The following is a 22,990-nucleotide window of genomic DNA, read 5'->3' on the forward strand; positions in this document are numbered from 1 at the left end:
CACATCAGGACAGGAACCGAAAGGAGGGGCCTCCCACTCTGAGCAGTGTCTGCCCCTCCCTCAGCCAGCTGCAGAGTACTCTGGGTCAGCAAAGCTGAGGGAGCCTGGCTGCACCAGGAGACCAGAAGCTACAGGATGTTCAAAACTGTATTTCTTACGACTCTGCCACTGCAACTATGGGATGTCTCAGAAATGTTAAAAGATACTACCGTACTAATACCTTCAGTTCATATTACAATACAGAGTTTTATCTATTATGAAGTTTTATTTACAGTTAAGACAGAGAACATCAGTCTGCATCAGGAACATTTGCCTTTCTTAAGCTAAAGCATCTACACTTGATATCAAGTATAAAGACTTGGAGGTACTACTGTACTACAGAAAACCACTTTCTCAAGTGGAAGTGCATGGCGTATCTAGCTTCACCAAGCATCCGCGGCATCGCGGGGATCAGAGAGTAATTCAGTGACTTTATCTTAAAAATGGAAAGAAAACTGCCTTTCCCCAAAGGTGGTAGGCAGGAGAGGGTGCTAAATCAAATGCACACATCCAAAGATGACGCACTAGAAACGACCCTGATGCTGGGAACGACTGAGGGCTGGAGGAGAAGTGGGCAACAGAGGATGAGATGGTTGAATGGCAGCACCGACTAGATAGACATCAGTCTGAGCAAGGCTGAGTGCCGGTGAAGGACAGGGAAGCCCGGCGCGCTTCAGTCCATGGGGTCGCAAAGAGTCAGACATGACTGAGTGACTAAACAGCAACAAGAAAAGACAGCGGAGAGACAAAAGATATCTTAAGGCTCCAAACTCACAAGTAAACAGCTTCCTCTTCTGCCTGACCAAGCAGAGATTTTAACACTCCTCATCCCCAAAACACACACTCACAGTAATAGGGCACATGACTCACACACTGAAGAAAGCAATGTGCCTTGGGACAATGCAGATGCTGTAACACAGGAGCAAATTAAACCATGTAAGTATATAAAAGTACTCTGAAGAGTTTGCCATACAAAGAAAGCTCAAGGGGTCATCTTGGAAAGAGTTCTGGACTTCCGGTAAGATAGGAAATTACCATAAATCAGCAGCAGCAGCATTTATGAAGCAATTACAGTATGCCCTCACAGCATCCGTCATTTACGCAGAACTCAGATTCCTCATAAGGGGTGCTCCACGAGATGGCTATCACTTCCTTTACTTCCACTCAAACTTGAGTATGTTATTCTGTCTTTGTGATGTGTACCTCAAGACAGATACAGACATACATGCAGGACCACCTATACGTAAACACACACCTCTCTCTATATATATATACATAAAACATATCTGTGAGCCTGCATTTCCTAACTTATGAGGTGGGGATAAGATGAAGAACATTAAATGTGGAGGGAGAAATGGCACTTTTGCTGACTAGTTTATGGAGAATAAGATCACGCACAATATTTTGTAACAAAAATGTAGGTGCATTAATACTTTAATCTTTCTGTAAGAAGGATAAGGAATAAAGATTCTTTTGTTAACCAAAAACAAAAAATAAAGGAAAAAAATATCCTCAGGGCTGAAAAAACTGCCTTGAGGGAATTTCCTGGGGAGAATCTCTGCCTTTGTTCCCATCTGTACCGCAGATGGGAATCTCTGCCCTTTGTTCCAGGGACACATCCCCATTGACAAACAGGCAGAAGCGGTAGTTCACCTCGACTGTCATTGTAAAGGGAGAAAAGAAAAGTGAGGCCTGACTGGTTTTCTGGGCTCCAAAATCACTGCAGGTCGTGACGCAGCCAAGAAATTAAGATGCTTGCTCCTTGGAAGAAAAGTTATGACCCACCTAGGCAGCATATTAAAGAGCAGAGATGTTACTTTACTAACAAAGGTCTGTCTAGTCAAAACTACGGTTTTTCCAGTAGTCATGTATGGATGTGAGTTGGACTACAAAGAAAGCTGAGCGCCAAAGAACTGATGCTTCTGAACTGTGGTGCTGGAGAAGACTCTTGAGAGTCCCTTGGACTGCAAGGAGATCCAACCAGTCCATTCTAAAGTAGATCAGTACTGAATATTTATTGGAAGGACTGATGCTGAAGTTCCAATACTTTGGCCACCTGATACGAAGAGCCGACTCATTTGAATAGACCCTGATGCTGGGAAAGATTGAAGGCAGGAAGAAAAGGGGATGACAGAGGATGAGGTGGTTGGATGGCATCACTGACTCGAAGGACATGAGTCTGAGCAAGCTCTGTGATTTGGTGATGGACAGGGAAGCCTGGTGTGCTGCAGTCCAAAGAGTCACAAAGAGCTGGATACAACTGAGAGACTGAACCGAACTGAATTGATTGGGTTTCTGCTAAATTGTAATTATGTGCACTCTCCAAGGTGGCAAATTACCTGGGCTGAATGCCATCTCTGGAAGCTTCACTTCAAAGACGATGCTGTGGGCGACGTCTCTCACCCCCTGCAGGGTGCGGTCCCGGAAGCAGACCACTTCCACGGACTGGAAACTGCCACTCCTGGTGTCAGCCCCGGATGTTTATGTTTCAGTTTTTTCAAGGAAGGAAAAGAGAGAGCTCACGTAAGAGCTTCGGCTAACCCAGCCAGAAAGGATTCAAATCACTGTAAGTACACCCCCTGCCACCCTTGGTGGAAACAGCCTTCACCTCTGAGATTCTGAGCACATCCACATAGGCTTCCTTTGTCCAAGTGTCTTAATGCTGGGTGTGGAACAGGCTCTGATTTCTTTTTAGGTGAGTCTTATATAATGATTTCATATTGCACAGAAATAATTCTGACAAATGAATCTTGAATGCAGGGAGAAAGAAGCTCATAAGACATTAAAAAGAAACTCCAAGACAAGCATGAGTTCCTCCGGTCCCCCTTCTCCCACAGGAGCTTACAGAGCAGGCCGTGGTGAGGAAGCCCACGGCTACACAGACTCACTGCCAGGATAAGCACGTGTAACCCTCTCCCTCTGGGGAAGGTCTATGATCTAGCTATCTCCCAGTGGACATCGTTATCTAAGTAAAGCACACACAAATGTAAATACCCAAATCCTAAATATATAGGAGCTTGTCTCATGCTTCCTCCCAGTCCTTAAACAGCCCCTTCAACAGGAACTCCTACTCTAACTTCTAAGTAGGAACCTACGTTTTAACTTAAAAGGCCCAGCCTCTTTCACTCAACACTATGCTTTTTAAACTCCTCCGTGTTGATAAGTGTACCAGCAATTCACTCAGGCTGACTACAACACTGCATTCCATGGCAGTGAATACACCCCACTGTATTATCCATTTCGTTGTTCAAGGAGATCTGGGTTATTCCCAGTGTTTGGTTATAAAGAACAACGCTGCTATCGGCATTCCTATACAGGTGTCTTGCTTGCATCTGAGGGGGCATTTCTGTGCTTTATGTACCTGAGAGGGAAACTGCTGAGCTACAGATATTTCTAACTGTGGGAGACACTTCCAAACAGGTACCCAGCGATGTCTGAGGGTCCCGATTCATCCACGTCATTGACAGCACTTGGTATTGTCATCTTTTTAAACTCAGTCTGGTGAGTATCTCAGTAACTGGTGAGTGTGTGGCAGTATCTTCCATAACAGCATCTTGTTATCTTTATTAATGAGTACTGTCTTGTTCTATTTTATTTCCTGGATGACTGACGATGTTGGGCATCTTTGCAAATGTGCACGACCCTCTGTTTTATTCAGTTTAGGGTCGGGAAAAAGGGAGGACGATAGCAACCAGAAAATCCTTCCTGAACACGACTCAGCGGAAGTGGGGGCTAGAGAAGTTCAGGATGGGGATCCCCTAGCTATGGGTCCTGCTCCACTCTATGCAGTCTTCAGCGCTATACGGTCAGAATCTGAAGCTCCGTCACAGACCTGCTTAGAGGCTTGCCACCAGTGGAAACTGGATCATGACAATTTACTGATTTGTTAGCTGGTTTCTACACCAGCAATGACAAAAATAAATCCATTTGGGAAAACAGAAATATAGACAGAGTCAGATACAAGGTCAAAAACATTTAGTCAAAGACTGACAGAGACAGGCAGACACACACACACACACACACACGTAAATACCATCTGTGGGCTGCTAGGACCAAAAAGTTCCTCAAAGGCCAGCCGGGGTACTGCGCTAAGTTACAGGGATCGTATACGCCAATTGTTATCTGTGAACAGAAAAGATTTCAAGTGAGGCAGGGACTGTGTCAGATTCACAGCACAAACACTGCTAATCCCTCCCCTCTCCTATTTATTCGGTTGTGCAAAAGCATCAACTATTAGACACTTGATGAAGGGCTGGAGGAAAGAGAAGAAAGCAAAAGGACCTCACACCTGACGACAGCATGTCCTGATGGCCCGGGTTGTCAGATCCTTCCCTTCACTCCCTGTGAGGAATCAGATACATTTAAAAGGAAGACAGGGAGGAAGGGAGGGAGGGCAGCCTACCGTCAGGGCTCACAGAGGGAAGGTCCTGTCTCAGAGATACGGTCTGTGAAAGTTGCTAATTTTCATGTAATGAGAAAAGTCAAAGAAGGGTCACTACCGCTGTAAGGAAGCGTACAGTCAGACCAAACTAAAAAGTCAGACGCCTTTGATACTGCTCACCTGTATTTCCTCCCACTCTTCCCTCTTGCAGCTCCCCTGGCCCTGATGTCCATCTGGAAAGCTCTTCTTTTTAATGAAGACTGTCCCCAGTGGAGGTCATTCACCCTGTCTTCTCTGCTTCCTGATCCCTCTGTACATCATACAGGACAGCTTTCACTTTTTCCGTCTCCTTCCTCTCAAAAGACAATGAGGTCTTAATTTCTAAATGTACCGTTCTCCAGTAAAAGGAATCGGGGCTCTTTGGACACATGGGTAATCCTAGGGCTAGAGCAGGAAAAAAGGGCTTCCCTGATAGCCCAGTAGTACAGAATCCGCCTGCAATGCACGGGACAAAGGAGAAGCAAGGTCAGTCCGTGTGTGGGGAAGGGATGGAGGAGGAAATGGCAGCCCGCTCCAGTGTTCTCGCCTGGGAGATGCCATGGACAGAGGAACCTGGGGGCTCCAGGCCAGGGGGTCAGAGAGTCGGACACGACTGAGCGGCTGAGCACACAGCAGGGCAACAGAAGAGGAGCCTGGCGCACACGGTGCAGCAGACAGTGAGAGAGCGCTGGGTAAACAGAGGGCCAGGTGCACGGCGAGGGACACCAGACACCCGAAAAGAGCTCTCGGCAGCCACGGCTGGGGCACGCTGAGCAGCGAGCTGGAGAGCGCAGTCCCACATTACAGCCCACCCAAAATCAATACCCGTGAGCCCATAACGACAGAGATCATGAGACGAATATGGGAAGGTGAAGGGAAAAGTCTGACATGTCAGGAGACAGTGAAGGACAGGGGAGCCTGGCATGCTGCAGTCCATGTGGTCGCAAAGAGTCAGACATGTCTTAGTGACTGAACAATTTTGCAGTGGAGAAACTTGGCCTATTCTACCTTAAATATGTGACCAAGTTTAATACCACCAGGAATGTCATGTGAGTTTCAGGTAGCTGATACATGATGTGATGACAAGGGCACTTCACCTTTGGGGCACTCTTTCCAAAAATAACCCTAACTGATATAACCCCATTTAATCATAAGTAAACATCAGACAAACCCAAACTAAGAGGCATTTGACCAAAATAACTGAACCAATACTCTTCAAAATTGTCAAGGTCACTAAAAACAACAGAAGTCTGAGGAACTGTTAGAGACCAGAGGAGAAGGAGACATGAAAATGGAATGCAGTCTGCTGGATGGGATCCTGGCATGAAGGAGGATGCTAATGGAAAAAATGGTGAAATCTGAACAAACTCCAGAGTTGAGTTAATGGTTATGGATTAATGCTGGGTTCTCACTTCTGACAAATGTACTGCGATAACGTAAGGTGACGACACTAGAGAAAGCTAAAACGGGTGAGGGTAGCCTCTGCACTAACTTCAGCTTTTCAGTAAATCTGAAATTATTCCAAGATAAAGGACATTAGAAAAAAAGAAGAGAGTGAGCATCTACAGAGCAGGGAGTAGCTTCCAGATCTCCATGATGAGTTCAGAGATACACAGCATGTACCAAATGAAGGCAGGCTGAATGGTGAAAAGATGGGAAGAACAGACGGGACAGGGGCAGGGGAAGGGGTGGTGAAAGGGTGGGTGAACAGAGGGAGGGAAGGAAGGTGGCTGGCAGAGACCCATTAACTTATTAGCATCCACTGTATTCAATTTTCCACCCCTAGTACTGGGCTAGAGGATGTATGGAGGTGAGAGATGGACCATAAAGAAGGCTGAGCGCCAAAGAATAGATGTTTTTGAACTCTGGTGTGGAGGAGACTCTTGAAAGTCCTTTGAACTGCAAGGAGATCAAACCAGTCAATCCTAAATGAAATCAGTCCTGAATATTCATTACAAGGACTGATGCTGAAGCTCCAACACTTTGGCTACCTGATGCGAAGAACTGACTCACTGGAAAAGACCCTGATGCTGGGAAAGATTGAAGGCAGGAGGAGAAGGGGACGACAGAGGGTGAGCTGGTTGGATGGCATCACCAACTCAGTGGACATGACTTTGAGCAAGCTCCAGAAGATGATGATGAACAGGGAGGTCTGGTGTGCTGCAGTTGATGGGGTCAAAAAAGAGTCAGGCGTGACTTAGCAAATAAACAACAAGTACCTGGCTAGTTCCTCCCTGATGCCCCAACTCTTTCCTTTCTCAACATTACAGGTTCTCCACTTAGTGATATTTTAAGCCTGGGATTCTCCTGGGTGAGACGGTGAGGGCATGGTCTGAGAGACCGTTTCCTATGAGAAGCATGAGCACTCCGAGAAGGAGGCCCCCACCTCGCGCTCTCTCTGAATGGAGCTGCTACCTTCCTGGAGGTTTCCTGGTCCAGTTGGCCATCACCACCATGGACGGGGGGCAGCTTTTTATTATGTTCCCTCATACAGACTGTGATAGACAGCATCTGTCAAGTTGACTACATTTAATAAGTCATCATCGCTTCAACTTCACATTTTAAAAAATTTACTAAAGGCATTAATCACTGTTATCCAGCAAGAAAGTCGGGGGAAGGGAGAAGCTGGCATTCAACGGCTGTAACATTTCAAACAGCTTATAGAAGAGAATGCCCTGATGGCAGGGGAGAAAAAAAAGTGCCGGCTACAGCCCCAGTGGGTATGGCTCTAATCCCGCCGTTAATTGATTCTAAGACCTTGGGGAAGGTCTTCCCTCGCCTGTAAGATGAAGTGGTAAAATCATTTCATCTCAAAGGAGTCCTTCTAGCTCCAGAATTATAGAGCTTTATAGGCCATTAAAGAGAGAAAAAAAAACAAACATATAGGTTACAAAAATACACAGACTATATTAAGGTTCAATTTTACCTGGTGTCTAAAGGCTCTTCAATTTTTATTTGGGAAGAACCCAGACATATCAATCCAGAAAATGCCATTCATACAGAGACGCTGCATTTCAATTTTCCAATACAACTCCATCAACCTGGGCTCTTAGCAAATGTTCTGAGTTGCTCTCTTTGATCTTCAGCAGTTTCCGACCCCTCTCTATGCCTTAATTTCTCATCGGTAGGGTCACTCACACCTGTGCTTGGCACAGAGACTGAGAACAAGATAAGCACTCAACCAATGATAACAACAAAACTCCCATTGTAGTAAATTCATCGACCTCTTTGTTCAGTTCAGTCTATCACCGTTAGTTATCTACCTTCAGCTTCAAAGTTATCATTTCTTAGCTGGCAGAGAAAAAGGAGGGTAAGTTCTAGTTTATCAAATATTCTCTGGGTCTAGGTTTCATCATCTGAAACTGTGGAGCTGAGACTAAATGATATTTAAATTATATAAATTAGAATGTGACATTAGATAGTAGAAGTGGATGCTTAATTTCAAAAAATGAGCATATTTCTGACACTAAATACAAAGGCAACCAGGCAGAAAGGTAGTAAGAAAAAAAAATCCTTTTAGATAAGACCAGGAATAAGTTTCTTAGAGCAACCTGACCTAAAAATGAGCTATAGAGAAGGAATGAACCACTAAAGGGAAATTTACCACTTATATATAAAGGGAGGTTAGCTCAAATCTGTTTTAAAGGAACTCTTCTATCCACAGGAGGCACACATAAGTACGAAGAGCAAGCATCTGGAGAGGAAGATGACAGAATCCATTTGACGCCATGCTGAACACAATGAAATAGTCCTGTGATGATTAAAAAGTGACCCCAAAATCTTTCAGTGCTTTAGGAATCAAACCTGCAAGCTTAACCACTGTAGGATTCAGTCCAAATGAGGCTAAGCAAGCCAGTTTAACTATTTGGGTAAACAGACTCCATAAATGGCAGTCAGAAATAACCATTGGCTAGGAGATCTGGATTCCAGAACTGGCTTTGCTACAGATTCATTGTGTGAACTTGGGCAAATCACTTCCTTTTACAAGAGAAATCAGCAGAAAAAAACAAAATGTAATTGCAAAAAAAAAAAAAATTCTATTTAGAAGGCTTATGAAATAAATGCTTCTCTCTTCTTGGCTGAGGGCATACAATCCATTGAAGTTGTTCAGTGATGAGCTGGCTACCATCCACCCAGCAATTTGCTGAAAACGTACAATGTGAGAAGAGAAAGAGGGCAAACTTGCCAACTTGAGTGTCTGGAGCAATGTCCACACTGCCATAAAACATGCTCAAGTGACAAATGACTATCTATTACCACATGCTCGATGCAACAGGAAATGCACAAAGGGGGTTATGCGTTTTCAAAGTATAGGAAAAAAGTTCTGAGATCTCATGCGTGGCGATGTCACCAATGGAGACCAAGATGTGGATACCGCTGAATGAAGAAACAGCCCCTAACTAACAGACCAATTACTGCTCCTTTGCTAGTGCTCTTGTCCTAAGATTTCACAGCTCGAGAACTGAAGGCTGACGCTGTCAAAATGACAAAACGTTCCCCAAACATTCAACCTTGAACAGCTGTTCTGGAGAAAGAACGAGACTCAGTCAAGCGAGCTTTCCCTGACGATGGGCAGTGGGGCAGCGTCAGGGGCTGTATCAGCATGAACCCCGGAACAGCTGCAGCAGCGCCACTGCAGGGACCCACACTGGAGGGCAAAAAGAGCTTAGACAAAGCCCATTTTCAGCCAGCCCAATGCATCTAATACTCGGTGCTTGAGGGAGATCGGCAGTTTGCGGCAGGAGTCACCAGAAGCAGTGGCACGGGAGCTGGCCCCACAGGTGGGGAAGCCACCGGGTACCAGCCCTTCCCGGCTCCGTAGCCCATGACTCCACGCACTGGAAGCCCAAGAGTGAGGGTGGGTGCACGGTGGGAGAGCTGAGGCCACGGAAACAAGCAGACACCACGAAAGCACAGCATCCCCCACCCCGAGAGCCTGCCATCAGCCATCGGCCAGCACACGACGGACGATAGACCTTAACATGCCCCCTCTGAACCGAGGAATTCCACATCCAGAAATCTTTCCTAAGGAAACAAATAATTCAAAGTACAAAGAGGAGGGCAGGAAGGGTGGGATTTCATGCATAAAGAAGCTCCTAATAGTGAAGAATTACAAGAAACCTAAATGTCCGAAACTTGAGAAATTCATGATGATATGTATTTATTAAAAAGAATGTTGATGCAGAGTTTAATATTATGCTAAAATAAAACAGAAGGTAGTATAATCTGAGTCATTAAAAACTGCACAGGAGATTAAAAGATTTTCAGTAAATGGAGTGCTATGAGAACCCACTGTGGGCAGAATAAACCATTTTACGGAAGTTGTGGGGGGCGGTTTCTTCAAAGAATCATGAGTAAGTTTCACTCTGAAGAAACCAGGAAGAGAGAAGGTACAGGGGTGGGGAGAGGAGAAGCAGAAGTTCCAGAAGAGGAGACAGGAGTTCCAGGCATAAGCCCTGCAGGAGAAGGGCAGTCAGCACCTCCGAGGGGAGCACCAAGGGAGCCGGGGCCAGACCCACACAGGGCCCAGGCCACATGGGGTCCCTGCATACCACACAAGGGACCCAGGGACAGATCCTCACAGAGTTCAGACCACGCGGGGTCCTGCACGCCACATGGGGGACCAGGGGCAGATCCACACAGGGCCTGGGCCACGTGGGGTGCTCTCCCACCACACGGGGGACCCGGGGACAGATCCGCACAGGGCCCGGGCCACATGGGGGCCTCTGCCCACCACACAGGGGACCAGGGACAGATCTGCACAGGGCCTGGGCCACGTGGGGGTCTCTGCATACCACACAGGGCCCAGCTACATGGGGGCCTCTGCCCACCACACGGGGGGCCTGGGGACAGATCCGCACAGGGCCTGGGCCACATAGGGTCCTCTGCCCACTACACGGGGGGCCTGGGGACAGATCCGCACAGGGCCCGGGCCACATGGGGTCCTCTGCCCACCACACGGGGGACCTGGGGACAGATCAGCACAAGGCCCGGCCACGTGGGGGCCTCTGCCCACCACACGGGGACCAGGGACAGATCTGCACAGGGCCGGGCCATGTGGGGTTCTGCATGCCACACGGGGGACCTGGGTTCTTAGAGCACAGGAGAGACAGCGTTGCTCTGCCTCATCTGGAGAGTGACATGATCAGATCTGCTTTTCAGGGGACTTCCTGGGATGATACGGGGAAGGACTGGAGGGAGGCCTGAGCAGGCACACAGAGCCCACTAGGAAGCTACTGCGGGAAAGCAGACGGAAGATCGTGAAGCTCAGGCTGGGAAGGTGGCAGAAGAAACGCAGAGGCAGCAGACAGAGAGAAGTTTAGGAGGTGAGATCCACGGATATGACGCTGGTAGAGGATAGAGAGGTGTCCAGCTGGCTGCCCAGATTTCCAGTTCTCGTGACCATATGGATGACAATGTCGCTACAAGACGGCGATGCCCAGGAGAGGAACAGACTTGGGGTGAACACCCTGACGTACTGAATTCGAGGTGCTGGAGAAGGCAGGCAGGGGGTTGGCTAATGCAGGCCAGGATCCAGAGGGAAGTTCAGGCTGGAGAAGGTGGTCACTAGGGTTGTGGGCACCAGGTCTCCCAGAAGAGACAGCAGACTGAAAGGAGAGACCTGGGGGGATTCCAATGGCTCTCCAGCTTCTGTGTGAAGACACCACGCAGGGCTCACAGAGGAGCAGTAGCTTCTCGAGGGTCGAAGTCCCTGGTAAGAGGAGGAGGCAGGAAACAGAGTAAAACAGGAAGCTGGAGCACAAAGGCAGGAATTCAGGTCGAAAAGAATGCCTATTTCTCGAAGAACAGGATAAAAAATTTCAAGGAGAGTTCATGACTCAAGGAACATGAGAGAGAAAGTGGAGTCATGTGAAGGCAAGTGAACAGGGTTCACACCATGAGGCAGGAACGGCTCGAGTGAGTGAGAGCCAGGTTTCACAGACACCATGTCTCCAGAAAGAACGAGAGTCACTCGGTCGTGTCCGACTCTTTGCAACCCACGGACAGTCCACGGAATTCTCCAGGCCACAGTCCTGGAGTGGGTAGCCTTTCCCTTCCCCACGGGATCTTCCTATCCCAGGGATCGAACCCGGGTCTTCCGCATTGAATTCTTTACCAGCTGAGCCACCTGGGAAGCCCTCATGTCTTCAGGGCTCTGCTCCAGTCCTGCTTTCCTAGGAAGGCTCTGTGCTCCCCAGCCTCGTGCTTGTCCACGAGGATCATCAGCTCTCTCCTCTCTAAATTCACGCACACACCGTGTGCCCATCAAGGGTCTGGCATCACGCTACATGTGGAGCATGTGCTGTGAGGTGTAACACAGTCTCGGTGTGACAGCTGCTCATGGGCTGATCAGGGATCCCGGTTGAGATGACTTGCGGCAAAGCAGCGTTGGCATGCAAGCCCAGTAAGTGCCTGGAGAGGGGCCGCTAGCAACACACAGCAGAGGGGTGTCAAATGGCGCCAGGAACCCCAGCACTGCCAGGCGTGAGCTGGAAAGGATGGGGTCAGGCACTGGCCAGCGGCAGGAAGAACACTGGCCAGGTGCGACCGAGGGTGGAAAGACTGGGAGAAGACAAGGGAGCAGGGGCATCTGGAGGGCACAGCTTGGGAAGCTTTCGGAGGTCAGGTGGGAGGGATGGGCAGGCGCCAGGTCTGAGGAGGCCCTGAATGCTAAGCATCCTAACTCTGTCTTAAAGACCACAGGAACCACAGCGGGGTTTCAGGTAGCAAAGGGACACGATCCAATTGCTGTGTGAGAACACGCATCTGGGCAGCACGGCGGGGGGTGGATGGGACACCCAGGACCACAGAAGGGAGGTCGACCATGAGGCCATGAAGCTCCCGAGAGTCCAGTCTGTGTAGCCTCTGGTAATCCTTCCCGGAACAAGACTGGACACAGAAGCACAGATAAGCCACCAAGTATCGCCCGTGTCACTTTGCCGGTCCGTCTTTGCTGTGACTTGAATTTCTAGCTAACTTTCCACAAGTCAATGTCTCATCGCTCCTACAAGGACTCGGGTTCCACAAGAACAGGTGCAATCATATTTCACAACTTCTGGCTCACAGGAGGTGTTCATGATATGCGCTGAGCCATGCCAGGCTTTCCTGAGATACAACCTTAACCCAGTGAAGGACTGCCACGTCCGAATTGGGCAGTGGTTGGCCTCTGGGTCAGGGGCCTCGCCATCTCGCCCAAACCACTTCACAGGAGACGCCAGAGAACTGTTCAGGCTTTGAAAGCTGGCTGCTGCCGAGGAGGAAAGGAAGTGGACACGCGCTGCCCACCTGCTGCACCCCAGGCACCTGATCCACGTCATCACATTTCTTCCCTGTCAGCAGTGTCGGGGTAGAGAGGAGCCTGGCGGGCTACTGTCTATGGCGTCTCAAAGAGTAGGACACCACTGAGCAACCACGCACACACAGGTGGTAGCATTGCCACAGGACAGCGAGACCTGGGTGATGCAAGGGTCTCCGTACTCCCCAAGGTCACAGACCTACGAGGTGGCAACAGTGAAGTCAGACCGACTCGATTCCAAATGGCAAGCAGGGTCCACCTCTCCCCCAGTGACATGAGAATGGACTGGAAGAAAGTGCATGGGCCTGGGAACCAGGCAATTCAGCCGTTTTGAGTCTCATTTGTGTCAGAGAGAAAATGCAGGACTTCCCTGGTGATCCAGTGATTAAGAATCCACTTTCCAAAGCAGAGAACATGGGTTTGATCCCTGGTCTGGGAAGACCCCCGTACCTCGGGGCAACTAAGCCCGTGTGCCATGACTATGGAGCCCACGGGCCCTCGAGCCAGTGCTCCACAACAAAAGAAGCCAGCGCGATGAGAAGCCTGCCCACCCCAACTAGAGAGCGGCCCCTGCAAGCTCAACCAGAGACAGCGGGCACACAGCAACAGAAGACCCAGCATGGCCAAAAATAAACAGAAACAGGAAACACAGCTATGAGAGAACCTATGTCACGAGGTCACTACACGACAGGCATGTGAAAGCCCCCTTTAAACTGCCAACTGTTGTTCTGGCAGAGCCGCCCTCCGGGGGAAGACCACGTCTTCACCACGCACAACCTGAAGTTCAGCCACTTTCAAAGCCAGGCCAATTTGCCCCGTATGCTGTCACAACAAGGCCTCGAAGCACCGGCGACTGGTCTCACTGCTGCTAAGTTAGCTATAGGTCTGCAAATCTGACTGGGGTGGGGCTGGGGGCAAGAATTATAACAAAAACCCAACCCTCAGTCATCAATCTAAAGAGGGCTCCCTCTGACAAAGAAAATGCTAGTGTAGTGAGAAAGAAAAAAATCTACTTTAAAAAAAAAAAAAAGGAAGCTGAAGTTCAGGGCAAGGAAGTGCCAGGGCACCAGTGAGAGGCCTGTCTCGTCTCAGCTCTGACGTACCTACACGGTAACTGAAATTCTCCCACTTGATTTCAAACTTGCATGATACTCCTCATCGATATTTTATTTTTAATTTCCAGTGTCTTAATACGGCTAGAACAGCTTCCTATCTATCTCATCACATCTCAAAGACACTTACAGTACTCCTTCCCTCATTCAAAAGAGTTTTACTGAGGGCCTGAGGGGAGGGCTGGGTTGAGGCAGATGCATGTGGGACTGGTCCCTGCCCTCTGGGAGCTCACAGTCCAACAGCATGAAAGGCAGTGTGTGCAAGGGAGTGACTAGGACGGGAGCGAGGTGGGGGAGGCCGCCGGCAAGGGCAGAGAGCTCAGAGGGTCAAGCCACACCCGAAACACCATGAAGGCCTCTCCATGGACACAGGGCTTTGACAACAGCAGAGAGTCTCGGGATCCCCGCAGGCGGGACCTACTTCAGGAAAACCAAACAACGCGAGGACGAAGACAGACACAGGAGCACTTCCGGGTCTGCTTGCTTAGGGGGACTGTCTGGTGAAAACCAGAGCAGCTTAGCGGGAGCAACGGTTCATGAGGAAAACAGGGGAAGATGAGGCAGGAAAGGTGGACTGGGGGCAGAAGGAAGACGTCTTGAGCTCTTGATCAGTGAACGGCACGGGGAACGTGACGGGGCTGAGGGAGGTCCCTGCAGGGTGGAGACCGTCACTGACCAGGAGCAAGAGGCCCAGAGTCTGCACTGCCGCGGCAGCTACAGCAATGAGTTAAATCACAGATAGAATGCGCGTCAGGAAGGAAAGCTGAGCACGTGAGGCACCCACAACTACTCCCAGGCGCCGCAGAGCTGGGGGGACTTGGAGGAGGCCCTGATTTGGGACGAAGACGCGGAGATGTCCTGAAACCTTCTCGGAAGGCTTCAGTTCAGGTCAGGTCAGTCGCTCAGTCGTGTCCGACTCTTTGCGACCCCACGAATCACAGCATGCCAGGCCTCCCTGTCCATCACCAACTCCCGGAGTTCACTCAAACTCACGTCCATCGAGTCGGTGATGCCATCCAGCCATCTCATTCTCCATCGTCCCCTTCTCCTCCCGCCCCCAACCTTTCCCAGCATCAGAGTCTTTTCCAGTGAGTCAACTCGTCGCATGAGGTGGCCAAAGTATTGGAGCTTCAGCTTTAGCATAAGTCCTTCCAATGAACACCCCGGATTGATCTCCTTTAGAATGGACTTAAGAAATGTAAATGAGCTTGAATTTCGCAGTGGTCTATCATAATATGAACATCAGATTTTCTCACTGGATAATAAAACGTTACTCAAAGTTCCTCTGACCTTTGTCCTTTGACCCTGGAAGAAATCGCTGTAGTGTCTGAGTGAGGAGACCAGCACTGTGGTCTCATCATACTTGATTAGGAAGTAAGGCAGCGCTGGGACTCCTTCCTTCTGACAGAGGTCATCATACGCGTGCTCGAGGGCTTGAATCTGAAATCAGGAAGCACTGAGTTATTCTCCAGACAACTACTCACCAAGCTCTGAACTGAGAAAAATTAACATACAATAAAAGTTACTTTCAGGCCAGAAGCCTGGAAATGATTGGTGACCTCCCTGTTTCTCTTTTGCAGCAACCAAACCTAAGAGTGCCCCAAATGATACCACCTCACTTTGAGATAATACTCCCCACGTGCATGGTGGAGTGTCTCAGACAGGAGCACACACAAATATTTCACGGCACCCTTGGTGTGATGGCTCCCGGTTCCCTAAGATGCCACCACAAAGGTTAGAGAGGTGTCCAGACACTAAGTCTCGCCTGTGATAACCAAGCACGAACCTGCCATGGATGGATTTTGCCCTGACCCCGTCTATAACCCTTAACAGCCCTTGAGACACGCTTTCTCTTACTTATCATGCAACTGACTCACTCACAAAGCACAGTTCAAGGCTGTTTATAGCACGTTCACCAGAACTTGTCACAGTAATTTGAGAACATTTCTGTTCCCATTAAGAGAAACCTCAAACCCCTCAGTACGCAATCCCCAGGCCTGGTCTTCTGCTCCCACTCACAGTTCTCCTTAGAAAATTCATTCCACAGAACCATGACCTCTGATTGATCTTAGCAAATGAGCTTTTTAATTATCAAGGGCTCTCCCTGGCTTCAGATTTCTGGACTTTAGTGAGTGACATGCTCCGTGAATTCAAGTCATCTTGACACTCAGTGTTTGCCTCCATGACAATCAGAATTTGGGGGCTGAGGGTCTGTCTTCTACCAACTTGATGGTTTTCACTGCTCTTCTGGGAACCACCTCTAAACACCTTATTATCTTCCTTAAACTGCAAGGACTAGCTCTGTAGGGACCGTCCTTAATGTATAAGTTCTGCAACTTGGCACAATGGAAGGAAGAAGTCTTCTCTTTGGTTGCAAAGACTCCCCACTGAGAGTGGAGATCATGCTTTGGTAAATCCCCGCAGTCTTGCAAAGTGTTTCTGGAATTCCTCCCTATTGGCTCAGCATTTCAACACGGGTCACAAGGACCTGGACAAGTGCTGCTGACCACTCTTCAAACACGCTTACGAAACAGTGTGAGGAAGCCTGCTCCTAGTGCCACCTTTGGAGGAGTCCAGAGACCACCTCGCCATCCAGACAAGTGCAGGTCTTTAGAACGAGCTAGATAAACTACTCAGGCACATGAAACCCAGTTTGATCTGCATTTTGTTTTATCTGTTGATACCTGTTTGGGCAAAAACCATTGATCCAAGCCCACTGGCCCCTGAATGAGGGGTATACTCTCTGGAAGGCAGAGAGCGGGGGAGCAGAACCAGTAGTAGAAGTGGTACTTCTTTAGATCCTGGAAGAAACAATACGACACATCAGAATAGTACCAGTGATTACACGGAAATGCACCTACTAATGTTAACTTCCCAACAGCTACGTGACACAGAAAACTAATGCACGTGAGATACGATCAGCTTGTCAGAAATCTCCAACAGAACTCATGATGGACGACAGAACCCCTGCGTTTATCTGAAAAGTCCCCACACATTATACAATGTATCAGGATAGACAGAATATATTTTATCGACCACTTCCTAATAGAAAGAATCCAAGAAGTAACTGATGGTGTTGCCATCACTGTTTAACATATAAAATCACCCCAGGAAGTAACCATTATCAGTGGATTTTATAGACAGAAAACTGAAGCTTAGAGAGGGGTGGAAAGCTTGAACACAGATACTAAGTGGCAGAGAGGAGAGTAGAATTCTACTTCCAAAATGTAAGCTCTTGTCCATGGTACCAGGCGCACCCAGCGTGCCATCTGTGGAGGTGCAACTTCCAAACAGTTACCAGTCTTGTCACAACTAAATGAACTAAGCACGCTATTAAAGTTATTAGAACATGCTACGCATAACCTACATATGCCTGAAATAATATAACAGTGTTTTCAGAAACGTCGTATTGGTGAAATTGAAGTCAACAACTAAGCACTTGCTGTGTACAAGGCAAAATGTTAGATGCCCCGGCAGTAAGAGATGAAGCGGATTCAGCGCGGCCCTCAGGTAGCTCAGTCACCGCGGGGACAGACAGGAGGCAAGTGCCTGAGGAGCTGGGTGAGCCACAGGAGAGGCTCCAAGAACAGTGGAGGTGACAGGGGAGGCTGCTCCCCAGTCAGGGAGGCGAGAGACGGCCCGTGGCTTGGGAGGCTGGCCCCACTCAGGCCCAATGTCCTTGTCTGAATTTCTGTAGCAGGTGAGGCCTGAGTCATGTGGCAGGATCCTGTGGTTATGTGGGTACCTGACAGCTTCCCCACCAGCCTGACACCACTGACCACTTCGTAGTTTATGTCGCTACTTGATATTCCCTCTCGGATCTTGCTAGGAATCAGGAGGGGACGAACGCTTGATGACTATTCACTGAGGTATTCATGTACCATAAAGGCCACCGTGTTGGACTTACCTGGTGACGTAGTGGGTAAGGATCTGCCTGCCAGTGCGGGACCCAGGTTTGATCTCTGGTCTGCAAAGATCCCAAGTGACTCGAGATAACTAAGCCTGAGCGCCACGACTACTGGACAGTGCTTTAGAGCCCAGGAGCCTCAACTACTGAGATCATGTGCCCTAGAGCATGTGCTCCGCAACACAAGAAGCCACTGCGGTGAGAAGTCTGGGCATCTCAACTAGAGAGTAGCCTCCATTCGCTGCAACTAGAGAGAGCCCACACAAGGCAATGAAGCCGAAAAAAAACTCACCATGTTAAAGATGTTAAAGCATATGAAGTGGTTTTCTAGTATACTGACAAGGCTGTCCCACCATCCCCACCAATTTCAAAATGTATTCATCGCCCCCAAAAAGAAACCCCAAGAGCAGAAACTCCCCACTGGTTCGTTAGTTAGAAATACCACTCACAGAGACTCTCCATTCACCTCACTCTCAACCCCTGAAAACCCCTAGCCTACATTCAGTCTCTACAGATTTGCCTATTCTGGACTTCCCAAACAAATGGACTCATTCAGTTCAGTTCAGTTCAGTCACTCAGTCGTGTCCGACTCTCCGCGACCCCATGAATCACAGCACGCCAGGTCTCCCTGTCCATCACCAACTCCCGGAGTTCACACAAACTCATGTCCACAGAGTCGGTGATGCCAATGGACTCATACTAGGTGGCTTTTTAAAAACAAACTTACACATAAACACATGTCCAGATGAAGAAGACTAGTCATTATAGTTTCCACAATCTTTATTTTCTGCCACTAACTTATCAACTAAGGACAAATTCCCTTTAACAACAGCAAAGCAAAGTGCAAAATGTAAATTAATAAACTGTCTGTACCTTGGAGTCCTAGAAAGAACAGAAAGGAAAGAAAAACACCTCTAGAGAATTTTCTCTCTTCCACAGCTTAAATGATGTGTCATAACTGATCTTTAGCTAAAGGTCAAACGATTCAGGATGAAGGCCTTGGCAGTTTCTAAAAGCTCTTATCAGGTCACCTTCAAGAGTCAAGAGGCTTGAATTTCTTAGGATTCTTTTCAGGATACAAGAGACCTCGATTACATTAAACATAAAGCCCTTTGTGTCTGACGGGTTTCTAAGGACAGAGACTTTTAATTGTTTTAAACGCAGGCTAAGAACACTCAGTAGAAAGGGCAACACAGCCAACTCACATAATGACTCTGGGAGATGCCTTAAAACTTTAAGTGAGATCCAATGCTGTTTTCTCATTAAACACAGGTTGTCCATTAGATTTTACTAACTAGAACTCTTAATACAGAAGATGTATTGATGGTAAAGTAAAAAAAAAAAAAATCTTTAATTAACATTGCTTTTATTTATCCTTACAAAATTACTCAAATTTACAAAATATCAATGCCAAATTGTGTCTAATAATCCCCTGAAGTATCTGGCGCTTTTCTATCTCGCCACTGACACACAGAAAGCATTCTGACTTGTTAGGAAGCGTGCTCCTTGCAGGGCCCCCATGCCCCCCGCCCCCGCCCTGGGCACGGCCGCCAGTTTGGATCCTCTCTCTCTCCCCTTTGCCTCAAGTGGTGCATCAAAGAGGCAGCAGCAAGAAGAAATGGAAGACGAGTTCGTGGGGGAGGAAGGCAGGCAAGACCTCTATCTTGGCAAACCAAAAAAGAAAAGAAAAATGTAGGGAAGAGGATTAACATCCGAAGCTGACGAAGCTGGGGTGAACAACCAGCGCCCTTAATACGTGTCAACAGCAGTATGTTCACATGCCCACTCCACCGGGCTATCTTCTAAAGAAATAAGCGGGCAAAGAAAATCAGCGTCGCTGACAATGTTCACTGAAACCTTTTCTTAACAACAGTGAACACTGGGGACTTGCCTTGCAGTCCAGTAGTTAAGACTGTTTCCAGTGCAGGGGTCGTGGGTTCCACCCCTGGTTGGGGAACTAGGATCCCACATGCTGCGTAGTGCGGTCAAAAGCAAAATAAAGGAGTGAATACTGAGAACAACCTAGACGTAAAAAGGTCTACAGAACATGCACTTGACAGAAGACTATAATGTCAACATAAAGGGTAAATGAGCTTTCTATGGAGATATATGAAGATCCACACGCACGCATATGTGTGTATACACATGCATACGTGTGTGTGTGGGCTGGCACGTCTATTAAAAACAATCAGCCCTCCCCTTCTGCCATGGTCCCCATCACTGAGGCTCCCTCCCCCTGCTTCCCCGGGCAGCAGTTGTTTCCCTAATGGGATTTATTCTCTTCACAGAGGAGAATAAACCTGTAAGTTTAATTAGATCTCACTTACATAAAACATTTTCTTTGTTTTAAAAAAAAAAAACACACAGCTGTGTGGACAAGCTATGTAGGGTGACCCCCTCTCGTCTAGAAGTCACCTGGGGATGGCTTAGATCCTCGAGTTATCACCTGTTCCTTATGTCGATGGACCCAGCAACTGAGCTCTGCGGCGCTGAACTTAACAAAGACGTTAGCAGCAATGAACCCAGCTCCCGCAACTGGACTTTGTCACATCCTCAAATGACAAGAGCTGGGTCTCCCTGTCACATAAACTAGGCAGCAACCACCAGTATGATCGGTGAGAATGAATGAATCTTGCATCAGTGAGAAACGCCAGTCACTACCAGGTCACTAAGCACCCAAGGATTTGTTTAGCAGACATGACTTGAGAGAAGAAAGCAGACGATCCCACCGGTGCCCTGGGCTTGGCCAGAGCAGTCCACAGTCCAGACCCCGCCGAGCCTACAGACTTACCGCAAATGTCAAGAGGAGGAACTTGTTGAGGAGCATGGGGTTGTCCAGGGCAGCCCCTGATTTGATGGATTCCCAGATCTGCCGGGAGGAGGAGGAGTGTCAAGGCAGGTCCTGGGGTCTCCTCCCGCCTCCCTCCCAGGAGCACACGGAGCTGCGGGGCAGTGCACCTTCCTGCCCACAGGCCCAGCACACTCATCCCGGGCCCCCTGCAGAGACAGAGGAAAGTCCTCTCTCTTGCTGGGTCTCAGCATCAAGGAGGAAACCCGGCCCGTTCATGCCTTGGTTACTGCCTTCCACAGGTGTTTACTTATTGTCGACTACAGAGCAAGCACATCGGGGCTACAGAAGTAAGAGGCACAGTCCCTGCCCTCCAGAAGCTAAGAGCCTGGGAGAGAGCCGGGCACCCAAGTCTGTATGCCGCCAGGCAGCAGGTGATCTCGCAGACGGGAGGACAGTACCTGGGAGAAGCCCTGACCTTGGCTAAGGACAGGAGAGGGGAAGGAGCCAGGGATGGGCTCCAGAGGCCGTGATCTGAACTACATACAGGGCATTTCTTTAAAGCCTTATTTGGGATAATCTTTCCCTGAAGAGAAAAAAAATAATCAAGTCTACAGATACTCAGGAAGGACTGTGATTGGAAGCAGAAGCAGGTCCCGGTCACACGTTTCAGGAACTAAGACCGGTGGCTAAACTTTGTGCCACTAAGCAAACCAACAGCTGTGCCACCAGAAACCCCGGCACACACGTGGGAGGAAGAAAGAAACAAGCAGAGAGAAGGTCCTGCTGTGGAAACAACGAGCTTGGAGAAGCTGCAGCCCAGGAAAGCGGGCCTCGCTTCTGACAAACTGAAGGGGAGGCTGAGCCCCAGACATGGGACGGGGCTGGGATTCCCATGGGGAGCAGCCTGCTGTTTTCAGTGACAGCCTAAGACCCGACCCACTCTCTCAAGACAGCCTCTGAAACATGCAGGAGCCCACGAGCAGTCATGCCGCAGGCCGAGGGAGGCAACCATTGCCCCCCACCACGAGGGGCGGGAGGGACGCCTTCCTCAGGCCCGAGGCAGGGGATGCCCCTCTCTGACCACGGACCCCACATAAGTAAGACTCACTGGGGTGAAGCTCATGGATGAAGTGGGTGGCAGAGAGGGCAGGGATAAGCCGCCCCCCACTTATTCCTCATACTAACTCAGACGTGAAGAAGGAAAGGACGGACATTCCAGGCAGAGAAAAACATCGAGTCCCAAGGAGAAGGGGACCGCAGAAAGTAGTGAAGGGAGGAATGCTCCCTGATTTGCCGTGAGGGGTCAGAGACGGTGAGGGCAAGAGAGACGGGACAGAAGGCCACGGGGCCACAGAGACCGGGCCGTGGGGGCCGTGGCGAGTCCCACGGGGCCTTTCCATTCAGCCCTGAGGACGCGGGAGAGACATGATGGGCTCTGACAGCATGACAGCGCTCAGGACTAGAAAGCCTCTTTGGGGGACACTGGGAACAGAGAACCCGAATGCACGAGACACGGGCACGGAGCTGGTGCACTCGGAGAGGCTGAGCTAACTGGAGATGGCCGGCGAGCACCTCCCTTCTCTGCTGTGACCTTCTCCTCAGGCAAGAGCCTGGCTGTCTCCCCCCGACCCACCCATCACTGCAGAAGGCCCTGAGCAGCTTGAGTGCCGGGTACACGCTAGCCTCTGTGACGGAGTCAGGCACTTGGTCTGTGACTGTGTGCCCGCGGGACCGTGGACAAGACAACGGGTACATCGCGTTTCCCAGCTAACCTCATTTGCTGCTTCTTCCAGAAGTAGCTTCTTATCTGCAGCCTTGAAAGCCTCGAGTGTGTTGGTATTATAGAGCGTGCCGACCGCCGGGCAGCAGCGGGCTGGGGTGGGCGCACTCCTGGGTACGAGAGAAACGTGGTTAATGGGCACAGCTGGGACTCGGAGAGCCAGCAAACAACAAACAGACCAGAAGACAGTCGGAGACAAGGACCGCGTTCTACAGGGCAAAGAGAAGACTGGCTTACATTTCTCTGGAAAACGACAAATATCACTGCTTAAGAAGTAAAAGCGTGCACTCTACCCCCCAAAAGCCTCTCTATTCCCCTTCCCCTAATGTCTCTGCATGCTATCTTTCCACTGCCCCCAGATATAAGCTCTTTTCCTATTTAAAAAAATTCTTTCCCATCTTTTTTTTTTTTCCATATTTAAACTGAAAGGGAGATGTTATTTACTGAGCTTCTACTGAACCTGGGTACAAGGTTTTGGTTCTGAAAGGAGTTTGTTCTCCCTCTTGAAGGATTAAGTAACTTGCTAAAGATCACATAACAGGCAGAGCTGGGGTCTCAACTCAGAACCGTTGACTTGAAGCGTCTGTGTTGCCCATTCCCCACTCAAGCACTCCCAGGCTTCAGCACCCTGCTGCAAATCCTCCT

At 49.1% G+C, this 22,990-nt stretch overlaps 1 protein-coding gene across 12 annotated transcripts in view; it reads right to left on the reverse strand.

The window, feature by feature from the left end:
- Positions 1-22,990, reverse strand: part of ATG7 (autophagy related 7) — a 259,273-nt gene that overhangs the window by 213,298 nt on the left and 22,985 nt on the right. For 10 of the 12 annotated variants that reach the window (XM_055413573.2, XM_088831925.1, XM_088831919.1 and 7 more), the window contains 6 exons: positions 22,338-22,455; positions 20,566-20,643; positions 16,552-16,668; positions 15,158-15,307; positions 4,073-4,161; positions 2,379-2,500 (listed from right to left, as the gene is read on the reverse strand). In XM_055413573.2, the coding sequence (XP_055269548.2) occupies positions 2,379-2,500; positions 4,073-4,161; positions 15,158-15,307; positions 16,552-16,668; positions 20,566-20,643; positions 22,338-22,455 (674 nt within the window). The remainder of the gene's footprint in view (positions 1-2,378; positions 2,501-4,072; positions 4,162-15,157; positions 15,308-16,551; positions 16,669-20,565; positions 20,644-22,337; positions 22,456-22,990) is intronic. The other 2 variants (XM_088831926.1, XM_088831928.1) reach the window with 2 other exon arrangements.

The sequence above is a fragment of the Moschus berezovskii genome, chromosome 24 (genome assembly GCF_049115385.1).
Source record: "Moschus berezovskii isolate FMDL1 chromosome 24, NW_MosBer_1.0, whole genome shotgun sequence".
In the NCBI taxonomy this organism is placed as follows: domain Eukaryota; kingdom Metazoa; phylum Chordata; class Mammalia; order Artiodactyla; family Moschidae; genus Moschus; species Moschus berezovskii.